Source organism: Anoplopoma fimbria, chromosome 2 (genome assembly GCF_027596085.1).
Source record: "Anoplopoma fimbria isolate UVic2021 breed Golden Eagle Sablefish chromosome 2, Afim_UVic_2022, whole genome shotgun sequence".
Lineage (NCBI taxonomy): Eukaryota > Metazoa > Chordata > Actinopteri > Perciformes > Anoplopomatidae > Anoplopoma > Anoplopoma fimbria.
Genome location: NC_072450.1, coordinates 28,255,342 through 28,273,707, shown reverse-complemented (window position 1 = coordinate 28,273,707; position 18,366 = coordinate 28,255,342). Strand labels below are relative to the sequence as shown.

The 18,366-nt window shown below is 43.7% G+C and overlaps 1 protein-coding gene across 1 annotated transcript in view; it reads right to left on the bottom strand.

The window, feature by feature from the left end:
- Positions 1 to 2,175: 2,175 nt before the first annotated feature.
- Positions 2,176 to 18,366, bottom strand: part of znf536 (zinc finger protein 536) — a 118,949-nt gene continuing 102,758 nt past the window's right edge. The window contains exon 5 of the mRNA XM_054614921.1: positions 2,176 to 2,450. Within this exon, the coding sequence (XP_054470896.1) occupies positions 2,176 to 2,450 (275 nt within the window). The remainder of the gene's footprint in view (positions 2,451 to 18,366) is intronic.

Genomic DNA, 18,366 nt, shown 5'->3' with positions numbered 1-18,366 from the left:
ACAGCCACCAAAAACAGTAGTGCGTTGAAAGGTACAGACCCTACACACTCAGTTATAAGGCAGTGAGAACTATATTTTTCCTGTTGGCTAAACATTTTTTATTGTTTTTTTGGGTGCCAAAAAGTGTAAATTGTAGCGACACGATCAAAACCACAATTACAGCAGAATATTCAATTTACTATATAACTCCCTTTTCCTTCTTACTTTCTTTTTTCCCCCCTCTACACTTCCTCTTTCCTTCTTTCTCTCTGCTTACCCCTCCATGTATCCATGTGTGCCGGAGGATTGTATTTCTCACCCTGTTGTTGTTGTTGTTGTTGTTGTTGTTGTTGCTGTTGTTGCGTGCGAGTTCATTGTGTGGGACTGTAAACTCCTTTAGGCAGAGCTGGGGCCCGGGGGTTTAAAGAGTTTTAGCCCTCCCCGCCACTGCCTGTGTGTTCGACGGGGAAGATATTGACTTTCTTAAAGTCCGGATCATTTTTCTTTATCAGAAAAACATTAACACCCCCCCCCCCCACCAGCACCCAACCCCCTAACACCAACACAACAACACAACACAAAGCTCTATACGTTCTCATTTCCCCTCGCACCATAGTACACCATGAGCTGCCGGGCACAACTAAGTACAATCAAAGTTGCTACTTTTTACATTTGCCCTTAAAGCTGTGTAGCTTGATTTCATGAGATCATAACATTCTGTTTTCAATGTTTTATGTTGCTTTTCCTCCCCCCTAATGGGCAATTCACATACGGATAAAGAATAAAACACTGCTTATACACAGAAAGACAATGCCTCTCTTGAAAATAACAAAAATAATGTATAGAAAATGTAGTCTAATTATCTCATTTTTCATCATGGCCCTCCCTGTAGAGCAACTTTAAGGAGCTTATCAGTGGAGGAGGTTAATCCTGCTTTTTTTCAAACTCATCATGTTAGAACTTTAAGCAGGATGTCACACACCTTTTTATATGTACAGAACGCAGCTGCCTATTACTGATCTTTTCCCTCTGAAGCACATGTAGTAAAATCCCCCATACACGGCCTGGTCCAGGTACTTGCCTATGTACCAAACAGTCGTCTGTCACGACAAAGCGGCCCAAGCTAAAACACAATCGGCTAAAACTCCCCATCCTTCTCTGACGCAGAGCCAGTAAGGCGACCTCTGGACATTGAATTGCCAAAACCAGAGCAGAGCAAGCCATAGCATGGGCTAATGGATGCTTTAAATACGCTGCTGATTGATTTGCGTCGCATTTTCCAGGTCATTCTAACGGACCGGTCTCGTAATAGAGAGAGTGAGAGTGGAGGGAAGGATGGAGGAGGGAAGAGAGTGACTCGAGGGGCTCCGGCCAGCTGATGGGACTCAACTTGACCCCCCCGGCGTATACCGTCCAGAGTCGGGTTACCACTGTAGGACTGTGAGTGTGTGTTTGTCTGTGTGTGTTGTTGAATTGATTTCCTCTGCGATGACAGCTCCAGTCAGGCTGGCACCAATGCACCCCCCCTCCTCCCTTTCCCCTCTATCCCTGACAGACACGCCACCATGGCCACCGCCAACCCAACAACACACACACACACACACGTACAGTGCTCATCACTCACACTGGGAAAATGGCCGCCACTGGTGTTATGTTCTGGGGTGGCTGTGGTGGTAGTGGTGGTGGTGTGTATTCTAAAGCCCTCCTCTTCCTCCACCGCCCGCCTCCCTCCTCCCTCCAGTAACTGTTCCACTCAATCGTTTACACAGATCATTTTTCTGATAAAAGCATTATTTTTGGAGAAAAGTCGCTCTAATGATTTTTATCTGGCTTCCCTCTTGCTTCCTTAGTGATTTGTCTGAAAACTACGATTCACAAATACATTTTTAACTCTTTCTCCTTTCTCCCGTTCTTTCGCATAATCCACTGTGCTTGGTTAAAAGAAACAAAAAAAACGCTGATTCACCTCATCACAAATACATAGATTATAATGTGTTCTTAGTAAATGTTCACAGACTTCCAATAACACACATAGAGTATGTTTACTAAGAGTTTGTGGATCTCATTGTCTTGCCGTTGTTTGGTCAGATTCTGTTGGAAATGAGTCTCAAAGTGACCAACATGAATGTGCATCACGTGAGTGTTAGACTGATAATCTATCCTAGTTGTTATCAACCATCCCAGCTCATGGCGGCTTCACTCCTGGTGACGAGACGCGGCCTCCCCCGCAAACCACAAAATGTTACTCCCGTGGCTCCCATCTGTCAGCGGTTGATTGGGTGTAACACAGCCGACGGCGTCATTGGGGCTCATCTCCGGGATGTCGGACTCGGGACGGGAGCGCTTGAAGCGTCGGTCGGGATACAGGCTGTTGTCGAAGGGCATGCGGTGCACGCACAGCACATGCGTCTTCAGGTTGCCCTTTTGGGAGGCGCTGTATGGGCAGTAGCTGCACTGGAACGGCCTCTGCCCTGGAGAGAGAAACGGAGAAAAAAAAAGATTGTAGCCATCAGCATCAGTAGATCCCAGGGGGGGGTTCCTTGGGGATCCCCATCTGACTCTTATCTAATTTGCTAGATATTTGCCCAAAAGGATGTATAAGAGTGATTTCTACAATCAGAGGCCCCTTGGGAGTCTGTACAGTGTAGGCATGATGAAGACACAGCAAACATCCTCCCTCACTGCAACCACTGGGTTGAAAGTTTGGGGGGGGGGTATTTGTGGGTTACAGGTTTGTGGTATAAGAACATCTGAGAAGCAATGACCCAAATAGAGGGTATCCTTGTATCCTTGAAGCCTAACATGTATGTAATGCATCTTACAAAAGATTTGCAAAAGTTTTGAAACCCTGCATTTTTGTTTACATCCAGGATTGCTATCAGTCTTCTTCTCTGCATTTTGTCGCTTGATAAAGAGAAACCTTGTTAATTGATGAATTGCCAACTGATTGTGCTCCCAATTCTTGATGATTCATTTCAGGTGTGTGTGTCATGTGACTGCCTATATAAGCTGATGCACCTGCACAAAATAAATTGAGTGTGTGTTTTCTCAGAACTTGAATGCAGTTGTGTTATTTGTCCTCCCAAGTTGATAGAACGTTTCGTAGGTATATCTAGCAGTCAAGCTCTGTTTAACAGGTTATGGGCCCAGGAGCGTTTGACGTTTGTGCACAGAGATATCCGGTGTGAGTAGGCACCGAGAGACATTTGTTTGTGAGCGAGTTTGAATACGTGTCTCACGGATTGGAGTGCCAGGACCATGAGCGAACGTACAAGTTCACGTTGGTCTCGTCTTGTGTTTGACGGAGACGAAAAGAACTATGAACTGTGGGAGACTAAGTTTTTGGGCCATATGCGGTTGCAGAAATTGAAGGACACAATTTTGAATCAACCAGCCGATGGCGCGGAAGAAAACGCACTGGCCGAGGATGCGGCGAAGAACGCAGAAGCGTACGCGGAATTGATCCAATTCCTTGATGACAAAAGTTTGTCTCTGGTCATGCGAGAGGCAGCGGATGACGGACGTGCAGCTCTCAGGATTTTACGCGACTATTATGCAGGCAAGGGTAAGCCCCGCATTGTATGCCTGTATACAGAACTGACTTCCTTGCAAAAGATGAGTTTTGAGAGTGTGACTGATTATGTCATACGCGCCGAGACTTCAATCACAGCACTGCGTAATGCTGGAGAGGTTTTAAGCGATGGATTATTGGTTGCAATGATTTTGAAGGGGCTGCCAGAATCATTTAAGCCTTTTTCCATTTTTATCACTCAAAGTGATGAGACTCTCTCTTTTGCCGAGTTCAAGACTAAGTTGCGCAGTTATGAGAGCACTGAAAGTATGCACACAGCTGCGGCTGACGACAATGTCATGGGGGCCCGTGCGCATCCAAGTAGGGCTGCCCCATCAGGTGCAAGTGCGCGCAGAACTGAGAGCGGGGACATTGTGTGTTTCCGTTGTGGCCAGAGAGGTCACAAGGTAAGAGACTGTCAGCGTGGTCAACAGTGGTACAGCCAGGGCGAGAATACCGCACGGCGAGGAGGATGGCGACAGCGGCAGCAGGACAACGCTCGCGGAGTGTACGAGGAGACGGATGACAGCACCTTCGCGTTCAAGCTTGTGACCAGCGAGCCAGGAAGCTGTGTCACCAGAAAGGGCCTGATGGTGGACACCGGTGCGACATCGCATATCATCACTGACTTGGCAAAGTTCAAGAGCTTCGATGACCGATTCCAGTCCGAGACTCACTGCGTGGAGCTGGCCGATGGCACAAGCTGCATGGGGGTCGCGGAGCGCAGAGGAGACGCCGAGGTGTGTCTGGTCAACAGCAGGGGCGCTGCCGCAGTGCCACACTGAAACAGGCGCTGTACATCCCCTCGTATCCCCAAGACATCTTCTCCGTGAGAGCTGCAACTTCGAATGGGGCAACGGTGATCTTCAAGGAAGGAGAAGATGTATTGCAGTACAGAGACGGTACGAGCTTCCTCATTCATGAGCATAACAGACTGTTTTATTTGCCTACTGTGCCAGTAAACAATGACTCTGATGATAAATGTATGAGCTGTTATGATATTCAGACGTGGCACGAGATTTTCGGGCACTGTAATTTTGATGATGTCATGAAGTTAGAGAATGTTGTGAATGGAATGTCAATCAGGGGTAAAGCGTCCAAATCCATGACATGTGAAGTGTGTACTCAGGGCAAGTTCACTCAGAGCAGGAACAGGAAGCCTGATGTGAGGGCCAAATCAGCCTTAGAGCTGGTTCACACTGACTTGGCAGGCCCCATTGACCCAGAGTCCAAGGAAGGGTATAGGTATGTAGTTTCCTTTACTGATGACTATTCAGGTGCAGTGTTTGTGTACTGTCTAAAGCACAAGAGTGACACTGTAGAAGCCACAGAGAGGTTTCTAGCCGACACAGCCCCATATGGGAAAGTGAAGTGTATCAGGTCTGACAATGGTACTGAGTTCACAGGGCAGGGTTACCAAGCCCTACTGCGTAGAAATAGAATCAGACATGAAACATCAGCACCATACTCACCACACCAGAATGGCACCGCAGAGCGTAACTGGAGAACCCTTTTTGACATGGCTAGATGTATGCTCTTGGAGAGCCAGTTAGCCAAGGAGCTATGGCCGTATGCGGTCCAGACAGCAGCAGTGGTGAGGAATAGATGTTTTAACAACCGCACCAGAGAGACACCTTACTTTATGCTGACAGGAAGGAGACCTAATGTCTCCAGGATGCAGAAGTTTGGTACTGTGTGTTACGCCTATAGGCAGGACAGGAAGAAGCTAGAGTCAAGGTCTGACAAAGGCATCTTTGTTGGTTATGATAAGAACAGTCCAGCCTATATGGTCTACTACCCTGACAGCGGGAAGGTGATGAAGCACAGACTGGTGAGGTTCATGTCCTGTGTTGAGGGACCGCAGACTGATGGCATGTCAGACGATGACAGTGGTGTGCAGTCTAGCACAACCAGACCTGACCCCGACAAACCCGAGCAGAACGACATCCCAGAGGCTAGGCCAGGTCCAAGCCAGATAGGCCTACAGACAGGTGAGGTCAAGCCAGAATCCCAGTCTCCACGGAGATACCCTGCTAGAGAGAGGAGGAGGCCAGACTTCTATGGGATAGATAGTGATCAGGTTCAGATCAACATTGATTATTGCTACAGGATGGTTTGTAATGTACCTCAGACGTTCAGAGATGCTGTGACTTTATCCAACTCAAGAGAGTGGGTAGATGCAATGGATGAGGAGATGAAGGCACTGAGGGATAACAAAACATTTACTCTGACCACCTTACCTGTGGGCAAGAAAGCAGTGGGGGGTAGATGGGTGTATACTGTCAAAACCAATGTTGATGGATCTGACAAGTACAAGGCCCGCTATGTAGCCAAGGGATACAGTCAACAGATGGGTGTAGACTATGGAGAAACGTTTTCTCCTACTGCTGACCTAACTAGTGTGAGAGTTTTGATGCAGAAAGCTGCCCAAGAGGATCTGATCCTACATCAGATGGATGTTAAAACTGCCTACCTACATGCACCAATTGATTGTGAGATTTACATGGAACAGCCAGAGGGTTATGATGTAAAATCACAGACAAATGAGAAGTTGGTGTGTAGACTAGAGAAGTCACTATATGGGCTTAAACAATCAGGTCGAAACTGGAACAAAATGTTGCATGACTATCTATGTGAAAACATGTTTGTACAGAACCCAGCCGATTACTGTGTTTATGTTAGAGAAACCGAACATGACAAGGTGATCATACTGATCTGGGTTGATGACCTGGTTATTGCAGCCAGTGATGAGAGAGCTTTAAAAGCAGTTAAAGAGATGCTTGCTGTTAAGTTCCAGATGAAAGATTTGGGCAGACTGAAGAATTTTCTTGGTATCACTTTTAACCAGTGTAATGGATGTGTGACCATGTCACAGCAGAGTTATGTTGACAAGCTACTTGACAGGTTCGATATGCAGGATTGTAAACCCAGGTCGACACCTTGTGAACTAAAACTGTATTACACTGATGATGATGATAAGCTAGATGACCCCAGAAAGTACAGAGAGGCAGTGGGTAGCCTTATCTACCTAACCTCATGCACCAGACCTGATCTGAGTTTTGTTGTAAGCAAACTGTCACAGCATTTCAGTGAGCCGACAGAAGAGCAGTGGACAACTGTTAAACATGTACTGAAATATTTGAAGGGCACAAATGACAAAATGTTGTGTTACAGAAAATGTGATGGGCTAAGGTTGTTTGCTTACAGTGATGCAGATTGGGCAGGTGATGCAACTGACCGACGCAGTACAACTGGTTATTGTGTTAGTCTGAGTGAAAATGGTCCTCTGATTTCCTGGAAGACTAAGAAGCAGCCAACTGTAGCACTGTCAACTTGTGAGGCAGAGTATATGGCGTTGGCCGCCACCACACAAGAGTGTCTTTACTTATCTCAACTGCTTGAACATCTTGATGACTGTCTGTATGATGTACCTAAGATTTTTGAAGATAACCAAGGTACAATTGCATTAGCCAAGAATCCAGTAAGCAGACAGCGATGTAAGCATATTGATATCAAATACCATTTTGTGAGATCAACTGTTAATGACTGTAAAGTATGTTTGGAGTATTGCCCAACAAACCAGATGGTAGCTGACCTGATGACAAAACCAGCTACTAAAGCAAAGCTACTGACTTTTTCCATGTTCCTGTTTGGAGTATAGCCAGTTAAGTTCAGTTGGTTTCCATGTTTGTTTGTTTTTGTTTTGTTTTGTTTTATGATTTATGCTTGTCAATAATGTGTGATCAAGTGGGGGTGTTAATTGATGAATTGCCAACTGATTGTGCTCCCAATTCTTGATGATTCATTTCAGGTGTGTGTGTCATGTGACTGCCTATATAAGCTGATGCACCTGCACAAAATAAATTGAGTGTGTGTTTTCTCAGAACTTGAATGCAGTTGTGTTATTTGTCCTCCCAAGTTGATAGAACGTTTCGTAGGTATATCTAGCAGTCAAGCTCTGTTTAACAAACCTTTTAGTTTCTATAGGATGATTTTAATGTTTTGGTGCTACAATTCAATAAATGGGCGAGGATAAAAGGAGTGTTGCAATGAAGACTTTCCAGACTGATGACATCCTTTACTCATAGCACTAGAACCAAGCTACGCTGTCACTCAACACCACTGTTGTCTGTGAGAAGCCCCACATCCATCCAAGCATCCACCTGTGGGCTGTAGAGTCTATGTTAAAATTGGAGAAAGTTATTATCACGATACCGTGGTGAGCTTGGGCGTCTAAATAAGTAAACATCAATGTGTTGTATTTATTCACTTTTCACATAATCCGTCCATTCCACGTGAGATGGCTGACGGAAACACCATTCGCGCTCACACCTGCAGGCAATTTCATCTCTTAATTCATCAAACCTGAATGGTTATGGACAGTGGAGGAGGAAGCCCTCACATTTGGGAAAACATGCAAATTCCACACCAAAAGGCACCAGACAGATCTTCTTACTACGAAGCAATCGGCAGACCTCCTCGCCGCCCCTCTGTCATATCAACAGCGTATTATATGACTGACTGATTATTCAATAACAAGCCTGATGTATCGGCCTGTAACCCCAACATCAGCCTCCACTTCTCGGGCCTTCGGGCTTCAACCGGCCCTTTTGAAGGTGTGTTAACAACGTGACGAATTAGACTGAGGAAACAGAGACTGGGAGGAGAGGGTAAAGTTGAGGACAAAGTGGAGAGGTAAAGTGATTTTCTCATCTGCACCCCTCCGAGCAGCACTAGTCTGCCGAGCTCCTTATTGAAACAAATACATCCTGTGAAAACATTACCCGACGCTTAATACTTGCCTCGCTCTGTGCAGTCATCTGAGCTAAACTTGTGCAGCTCCCCGAGTCGATATGCATCTTTTGAAGAGCATGCATACATCTAGTCCCCCTGAACACAATAGCAGAGTGGAACGAGACGAGGTATTTTTCTCTACCCCCCCCCCCCCCCGACCCCTCCTTTGCCATAGCTCCAGCACAGAATGTTCTCCCTAGATTGAATCTGATCATCACTGCAGCAAACACAATGGCCCTTAATAGCAGCAGCCGTTTGTTTGAGGGATGCCGATTACACCGCCATCATAACCCACTTCACTTAGCTCACTCACTCACAGACAGACAGAGAGGACAAAACAAAGTGGAGAGGGAGGGAGGGAGGGAGGAAGGAAGGAAGAGGGAGGGCAGGAAAAGGGAGAGAGTTTGAGCCCTCTCTGGTACTTTAGGTTATTAATAACAGTACATTTGCTGCTACCCTTGTTTTCTTTTTTCTTTTTTCTTTTCTTTTTCCTTTATCTCTTGTGCAATTTGAGTCGCTCTAAATCAAATTAACATATGGGGTTTAAAAAGAGGAGAGGAGATAGGTGCAGGGAATATCAATAGGTAAAAGGCCAGGAATTAAAGAGGGAACAATCTATTTGAAGCACTCACTGGCATACGCACGGGGCTAGCGGGAGTGAGTCCACAGTCGACTTTATATCGTACAAACACGTGAACGCTTTAAGTGTACACGCGGACAGGCTTGATGCGAGGACGCAGCTACTTTATGTTTGGCAATCTGACACAGGATTTGGAGCCTCTCCGGCTTTCTGATATTACATTGTTTGCTCTGGAGCCGCACAAAGGGGATTGCTACAAGTTTGGAGGCTTTGGATGTTCCAGTTGTCTGAATTTCCAGATAAGCCAGTCGGCGGCACACAATGAAGGGTCCCCTTTTATTCGTGTGCAGTTTAATTTCACACTCTCTTACATTACGTTAAGTCCGAGAGGCAGAATATCTCATCCCATTTTACACTTAGGGAGAGCGAGTTATGCCCCCAAAACAACTCAACTCTCTCTGTTTTTTTTTTTCCTCCTCTACCCTGCTTACGTGCCGTTTGTCTTCACGGACTTTAAAAATAAATACAAATCAAGTTTGGTTTTATCTCCGGGGGGGGTCGGTTGTTTAGGTTTAGGTAAAAAGCGAAGGATTGCGGTATGAATTGCGAGGCTTGAAAAAAGTTTGGGATGCATAAACTTGAGTGTGTGTTGCGATTGAAATTGACTTCTGCAGAGCAACGTAGAAGCACACAGGCTATGTTGTTATGGATTAAAAATTAAAGAGAGGCTGTGTCTCTCTTTCACTCACTCACTCACTCACTCCCTACCACACACACATACACATATACACACACACTTGCAGGCGTTCAACAATCCACATGCCCGGCACTGTGGGCCAAAGTTCTCATCATTAATCCATGTCCTCTGCTCTGTGCCAGTAACCGGAACAGCCCACATGCCGACTTCGGCCCGGCAGCACCACACGAAGCACCATTCTGTCAAATTAACCCTTTTCTTCCACTCTTTTCTCGTCCGTCTGATCCTTGCCACACTTTATTCACATCTGGCATAAAGCTGTAATGTGTTAATTGGTACTTCAGTGATTTAGTTTTTTAAGTGCTATAATGATTTACTGTTTCAATTCCGGTTTTGGCAATCAAGACCTGGTTTTCCATACAGTATTCACACAATTGTGATTAAGCTTGTACCCACTTGGCGGAAAATAAGTCATTTTATAAGTCAATAGAAGAGTAGCCAAACAACATTAAAACCCTGATTAAACAGGCAGATGCAAGACAGCCATCGACAGAAACAGTTCTATACCACCAATTGACAAAGGTAAATACATTTTGAAATAAAAAAGTAAGATCACCAGGATTCCACTTTTCTTTTGATCAACTTGGAAACTTACTACACAGGACTTTGTGTTTGTGTCCCCTTGTGCAATCAAGTCAACGTTGAGTTATTTAAATGTCATTTTGTTTCCTAACTACCTGACTTTACTAATACCAGTTACATAAAAAAACATAGTCATTTCACGTACAAAACATACCTTTTTTTAACCCAATCCACGATCTTTACCCAAAACCTAACCAAGTAGTTAAGCTGTGTAAGTAAAACTCAAAAATAAGTGTAGATATGAAGTGAGATATGGTGTAGTAGAGAGTAAACATCATTTTTGGAGACAAGATTTCCAACTGGATACAGTGATGCCAAACGTGGCAGGGAAAAAGTCTGTCCCACCCGAATGTTTACTGTGGACAGAAGTCATTGTCTATCTCATGTGTCATTCTCCTCCCATTCCGCTATCTGTTCTATTTTGCAAAGGCACCGTTGCTGCATCATCTGCTTAGTGCCGGCCAAAACGATTTTCATTAGTCTTAATAATAACGAAAAAGCCAGGGCCCTTTTGTCTCCCTATAGCAGAATGATAATTATGAATATGTGGACCCAGACCTCTCTTAAACTGTGGAACGAGGCCAGTAAGAAACTACTTTGATGTTGTATGTCTGTTGGTGTTATTGCAGCCTTTCAATAAAGAATTTTACAAACCCCTATATGAGTGAAATGTGTCCATGAGGCGTCACAAACCGGACCCAGTGTCCTCGTAATTTCACCCTTTGCTATGATCTGCCCCTTGAATGCAGACTGGCCAATCATTACATAGCATTGAACAGTTTTGGCCAGCTAGCCATTGTTAAACGTTGTGTTCTAGTGATACTCTGAGATGTTGGAAAGAGATTTTACTTTCCTAAATGTTGCATTTCTAGGTAAAAACCTATGAAGAGCTAACTTTAGAAGAGTACTTTAGCACGTCTGCCACTGCTGGTAGCACTTCTTTGCGAGGCTAGATCGCTCTAGGTGATGTGGTGGATCACTTTTACGCTGTGATGTGTAGCTTTAGCTTCTATCTTTATCTTTTTAACCTGTTTGCACTGCTGAATCACTTTGACATCCTGGATAGATTCTTGAAACTCCTTCTATAGACCCCTTCTGGCTGCTTCTCTCTGAAATCACTTTTTTTGTTTTTCAAAAAGGTAGATATCATTTACTCAGGGAGTGCATTTAGTGACAGTGTGGGCTCCATGAGTAATTTCGAAAGCTTGACGGAGTAGCGGCGAAGGGGCGGGGCTTAGCCAATCATTTATAACATTGATATTGGATAGTTCTGGTAAGGAAACAGACGCATGCCAAGAGGAATAAAGAGTGAGGGGGAGGGCGGAAGACAGAGAGGAAAAACAGTGGTCTTGCTTTCATTAGTGGGGCATTATCTAAGCCTGTTAATTAACCCCCTAAGGCCCTCTGCACGGAGATCAGAGGAAAGGAGGGAGAGGAAGCGAAGAGGAGGGCAGGAGGAAAGGATTCAGTGGGTGGAGGTGTATATGTGTGTGTTGGCTGGGGTGGGGGGGGGGTTGGTTAATGTATCACACCTCGCTGCCACAAACATGCCCACGTTTCACCTGCTGCACATGGACATCCCTGTCTGTAATTATCTGATCTGCGTTTGTCTAACCTGTTTTCATATTACTTAAACTTACTTTTTTTGTAATTCACTGATATGTGACAGGGGGGGGGCTGTTTTTTTTTTTTTTTTTTTTTTTTTTTTTTTTTTGGATTAGAAGTGACAGCGGGGAGTGAAAGGAGATATGCGGCTATTGCATCGGAGTTATAATTTAAGCAAACTACTTATATTGAAAGGTTTCTGGCCATATGTGAAAAATACACCACGGCTCCAGGAAAAGTGTTATCTCGCCCGAGTCTTGTGAGAAGAGCTATCTTAAGATGGCAACAGATGGCAGTGCTGGCATCAAATGGCATTTAAGGACGGCAGCTTTTGGTCGGATGCCAACACTCTGTTCCCGGTCTTTATGTGCCTTTGTGTATGTGTGTGTGTGTGTGTGTGTGTCTGTGTGTGTATGTGTGTGTGTGTGTGTGTGTGTCTATGTGTGTGTGCGGCAGTGTGATCTGTGTGCAAGGGTTTGTGCATATGTTCACATTAATGCATGAGTTTGTGTGTGCTTTGTGTTTTAGGGTAAAGAGAGAAGAAGACAGAGAAACCTGGGGAAATGTGTGTGTTTGTGCATGCATGTGTGTTCATGCATATTTTGGATTAACAGCAACAAATGAATGTGTCCAAGCTAGACATACAAATATAAAACCAAGTGTAGAGCATAAAACTTCTTAAGGGAATACAAGTTTGTGACTATTTAAGGAAGCTATAAATGTGAAAAGACAAAAAGAAGATAAGTTACACACAGACAACGAGTTTGTAGGCAGAGAGACAGAGGCACACAGAAGGTGTGAGCAATTAAATGTGCTAAACCATCTGTCCAATAACCTGCTTTATGCTGTAGCTCCCAGATTACTCAGCAAACTGCAGCTACAAGCTCACACACACCCACACACACACACACACACACACACACACACACACACACACACACACACACACACACACACACACACACACAAATGATTGCCATCCGATCTACACTCAGAAATAATTATTGGATATGTATCTGTTTATTTGACAAAAATGTGTGCTGTATTCTGATTCATAATCAGATATATGAACAGCAATTTCCTTTTTTAATTTGTCTATAGTTTCTGCTTTCGGCTTCCTTTTAGTGAGTTGAACAGGTCATATTAGTTCATTAGGCAATGTTGTTAAATGTTTAAATAAGGTGGGAAAAAAGACGCCTATATTTAAGAAAGTATTAAAAGCTCTTGTTGGAAATGAAGCCTTATACTGTACCTGCACAGGGTACAGTACAAGGCTTCATTATCGGATGAGGAGTTACAACAATAACTAATTTGGAACATCTTTCAAGCTTTTGTCCAGCACTTCAAATCTGGATGAAATTGACTGTCTGAATATTTACACCTCCTTGTTTTCTAGCCTCTTTGTTTAGACTTTGACAAATCTGCATCATTGGAAGTCATGCAGCCTTTTTGCACCATACACAGACAGCAGCCATCTGGGTTATTTCAATACCAAAGAAATACTCTGAACCTGATGACAATAAATAGACAAATAAATCTGAAGTCCAAAGATGTGCTGGATGGATTTGGGGACGGATATTATTTATGGGCATTTGAGATCCTGCGACACATTCTCATTCCAAACTCGCCAAACACTTTGTCGGAGGTTTGGACGTGGATTAAATGTTACATGAATAACGTATTTTCAAAATAAACTTACAATGTAGGTTTACTTAGTTTATAAGGTTTACTTACACTACAAAACTAATTGGTTGGATTAAGGAAAAGATTGTGGTTCGTGTTAAGATAATTACTTTTGCAACGTTAATAGCGATAGTTGCATAACAAACCAACGATTAAATAATTAAACGTTTTCACACCCTGTCAGCGGTCTCCTGGGTGAAAGTCCTGTGTTTGTTTGACCCATCTGTCCACCCTAACCTTCTTCCTAAGCAGACTTTCTCGCTCTTTAAACTATGTTAGTTGCTCTGAGCGTCTCATAATGACGTGGGTGGGTTTACATTGGAGTTAGATGAAGGCCTTGGTGCGTTTCATATAGACAATAAAGGGTGCTTTGGTACGTAGGCATCAGACGCTGAGCGGCAATGACTAAGCCAAGTTGGGAGCCAGAGCCACCACTGTAACCACTGGATTCTGTTGATTGTAGCAGTGTGTGTAAGATGTCTGTATGTTCAGAAATTAATGAGTTATGACTCTGAGAAGAAGTGATCGGACGTTTGTGGGCGTATCGGTTGACAGGTAAGCTATTTGTTTGTATTTGAATATGAATGCATTATTCAGACACAAACACATAGCTTACATCCCTTGAGTTTAGATTTGCTTTTTGTTGGATTTGAAAAAAAGTAAAAGAACAAGAGTGAAGCATGTCTTTTTCATGTGAAAGACTTTGTAAATGTAGCCAGCATGACTGCATGGGTTTGTATCCGTTGCTTTTTGGTAATATATTTATATAATTCTTTTCTAATACTCCTCCATAACCCCCTACCCCCCTCCAAAAATAAATACATTTACATTTACTTCAAACAGCCTGAAGGGAATTTATCCTTTTCTACATTCCCTCTGATGAATTAAGAGCATTTCCCTCAACGAGCTGCCGTGTTGATAGAAAATTGGCCTGAAGTTTGGGGAATAGCGATTTGGTCTGTTTCCTTGGCTTAACTAGAGAAAACCAACACGCAAATAACACCAGGGGAGGCACTTAAGGAGAGGAGAGGAACTGTGGGGGGGAGAGGGGGGTGGATGGGAAGGAGCTCTTTCAGCATCAAAGCCAGCTAAAACGTCCACACCAGGGACTAGGTCCCATGTTAAATACTGAACTAGATTATTAATTGCTGTACCAGTAGGACCTGTTAATAAGAACCCAGAATAGCAGCTCCTTCCTTTCCGTCTCCGTCTCTTGTTCTATTTTCCCTTTTCATGGCTCTTTTCTGGAGCCTGATGCTTTTCTTTTTCATGCTCGTGCTCAAAGTTTCTGTTCACTTCATTCACTCGTCTCTTTGCCTACGCAGTCACCGAGTCACTGACATCGTAACACTATTCTCTCACCTCAGCTATTCATTCATAACTTCTTTTACCTGCTCACTCACTCACTCACTCACTCACTCACTCACTCACTCACTCACTCACTCACTCACTCACTCACTCACTCACTCACTCACTCACTCACTCACTCACTACTTCTATCATTAATTCACCTTGTAACTGATTCACATTTTCTCAAATCTATTCCCTTATCGTCTTTATCTCCACAGGAGCATTCATGCTTGTGCTCGTGTGAGTGAGTGAGTGAGTGAGTGAGTGAGTGAGTGAGCATCTCTGTGTCTGTCCAAGGCTGATCTTGCATTCTGCTGCAGGAAACGGAAAAATATTTTGGGTGCCCAGCTATAGCTGCATGTTCAAGGACCTCCAGTGGTTGCGGGGGCTCGCACTTCCTCAAAACACCTTTAATTGAGTTGATTACTGCCATTGACTGCCTGCTGACTCCTCACTCAATACTATTTACTGGCGAAACTATTTAAATTTTACTGAGTGTACGGCGAAAGAGTGTATGTCATAGGGGAAAACAGTACTTTCATTGTTTTGGACAGTTTTTTACTATTAGCTAATAGCTAACAGCTAATGGAACTACACACACAGCTGTCTTTCTTTTGAGCATCAACCTCACACTGTTGTTTGAGAGACGTGCGTGTGAAAAACAGCTTCTGTCAGTGTGTCTGCTACCTGACAAAGGTTTCTTTTCTAGTTTTGTCATTTTTTATTCCTCTCACTCAGTCAGTCATTTGTATCATTATCACCTTTTCCATTTTTGTAGAGTTTTTGCATATCTTTTTAAGTTGACAGCATGTGTGTGTTTGTGTATGTGTGTGCAGGCTAGATTCCCAGCCTCGCCTTAGTTTTCCTCAGTCAGAGTCCCTGCTGAACTGAAGTGTGTGTGTAGATGCTAAAGTGTGTGTGTGTGTGTGTGTGTGTGTGTGTGTGTGTGTGTGTGTGTGTGTGTGTGTGTGTGTGTGTGTGTGTGTGTGTGTGTGTGTGTGTGTGTGTGTGTGTGTGTGTGTGTGTGTGTGTGAAGGCTGTCATCAATGTCTCTCAGCAATAAAGTGAAGAAAAGAAAAAAAAATGGAGGGCAGAGAGGGTTGATTGATATGCCGGCCACCTGCTTCTCACTCACATTCTGACACAAAGAGCGTTGGCTGCTCTGCTGCATTAATCATCATGAACTCCCTTTGACCTCAATACACAGCGATAACTGCAAAAAGTTTGGCAAACAGTTCCAAAACACAGAGCAAAAGACAGAATGAGACACTTGAGATTTTGACAAATGGACCCCAAAGGAGGAGGGGGGCATAAAATGCCAGTGTTTAAAATCATATAATAGAACACAGTCAGCATAACAGAAGTGTATGTGGACTAAACTGTGGGTCTCTTTTCATTGTTTGGCCACATCTTTCAAATTACATGAACTGTCATTTTCACATGTTTATATACGATGAAAAATAGAGGAAAAAAGTACATTCCGCAACATCAACATCGAAAAAAAAAAATATATATATATGACATCTAACACCTATTACTAATTCTATTTTCATGCAGTGTTGACCTCTATGAAAGAGTCGTTGCAGGAGGGGTTCACTTTTCCTCCCACCTTACCCTCTATTCTTTAACCCCATAGGGGAATTAGTTCTCCACATGGAGGTGGAAAAGATATGACTACCAGCCTCATGATCAGATGTCCCTCTTGCACTCAATAAACACAATTCTACGGACGACAGAAGCACCAAAAAAAGCACACACTGTTTTTATTGCCAGTCATCTTAGCACACGTGAAAATGTTTAGAGTAACCGTCAAAAAGCACACATTAGACTAAAGGAGACACACAGACTAAAGGGAAGCATGTTTATGTATCTATACCTATAATCACTATTTTGAAAAAATAAATACAGTTTCAACTGCAGGGTTTTTTGCCAAAAATACTGAATCAGGTGATGCAAAATAACATGCCACATAAAACATTTGTTAATTTTTTGTGAAAAAAAAAAAAACTGTCCTTCTGAAAATGAATTCCTTTTTGCACTTAAATGTAAAATGTGCCGGTATGAAATTAGTCATGATATCTTGACTTTATAATTCAACAAAAGTGCACCTTAAATGAATAACAAATGCAGAGCCGTGCAGGAAGCAGAGAGGAAGCCAACTTCCCCACACTACTGATCACTGTATCAGTTGTATTAGCTGGCAGCAGGTGGAAGTGAGACAGGCTGCAGTGTTATCAACACTGTTTGTGTGTGTGTGTGTGTGTGTGTGTGTGTGTGTGTGTGTGTGTGTGTGTGTGTGTGTGTGGTGTGTGTGTGTGTGTGTGTGTGTGTGTGTGTGTGTCACATCGCCCTGGCCAGGTGCTCCTCAAGGACTTGCATCCAATTTGTGTAAAACAGGAGGAGCAGAGGAATCATTACGTCCGTGTGTCCGTTACACATGTGTTTCTCTGAAACTGACTAAAACCAGAGCAAAAGTATCGACTGCTTCTGTTCCACAGTGAAAACTTTCTCTGTCTGAACTTAGCGACTGCTCTTTGGATGCATATGCGAGGCACAGGCAGGTAACAGTAGCATTAAAGAAGAAAAAAAATATATCCCCTTTTCACAGAGATCAGCTTGTAAACACGATCAAGACACGCGTACAGAATTATCTACCACGGAGCTTAGGATCCAACCTCTTTCGGTGGGGCTGTTGTTCACCCCCTTTCATAAGCGCTCCCCTCCTTCTTATCTCCCTTCCTCCTTTCCTCTCCTCCTCCTACTCCCTACTACTCTCCGTCCCGTCCCCCCACCCCTTTCTCCCTTACCAGGGGGAAGCCTATTTGTCCGCTTTAAGTGAAATCACTCAATTCTTTCAGGAAGAGACTTTGGAGACCATTGGTAACCAAGAGAGAGGGCGAGAGGGAAAAAGAGAGTACGTGTGCGTGAGAGAGAGTCCACCTTCCAAATAAGTTCCATTAATCATGGGCCAGAGTCTAATGTAACTAATATTTTACAATTAGAGGAGACAAGATGGAGCTGGGGGCCATCTATCTCCCTTACACCACATGATCATCGATTCATAAGAGCTCAGGAGAGAGAAAGAGGGAGACCATAACACACGAGCACTGCATAAAGCACATACACACACACACACACACACACACACACACACACACACACACTCTGCGTGGCACACGGTGACACACATGCAGACGTTGACGCACCAACGTGAATACTCACAGATGCTTAGCATGGAAACAGAAGGGTGCATGAGAACGAGGGGGACAAGCTGTCGCATTAGCATTTCTTAGTATATGTTCTGAATCAGGAATGAAACTAACAGTTCATTTCTCTGAATCGATCGTTCTATTGGCCGTTTGGTTATAAATGTCTGAAAATAGTGAGAGATGCTGATTACACAGTCTCAGGCTTTGAGGGCAATGTCTTCAAATTGCTTGGTTTGTCCGATCGACAGTGCAAAAA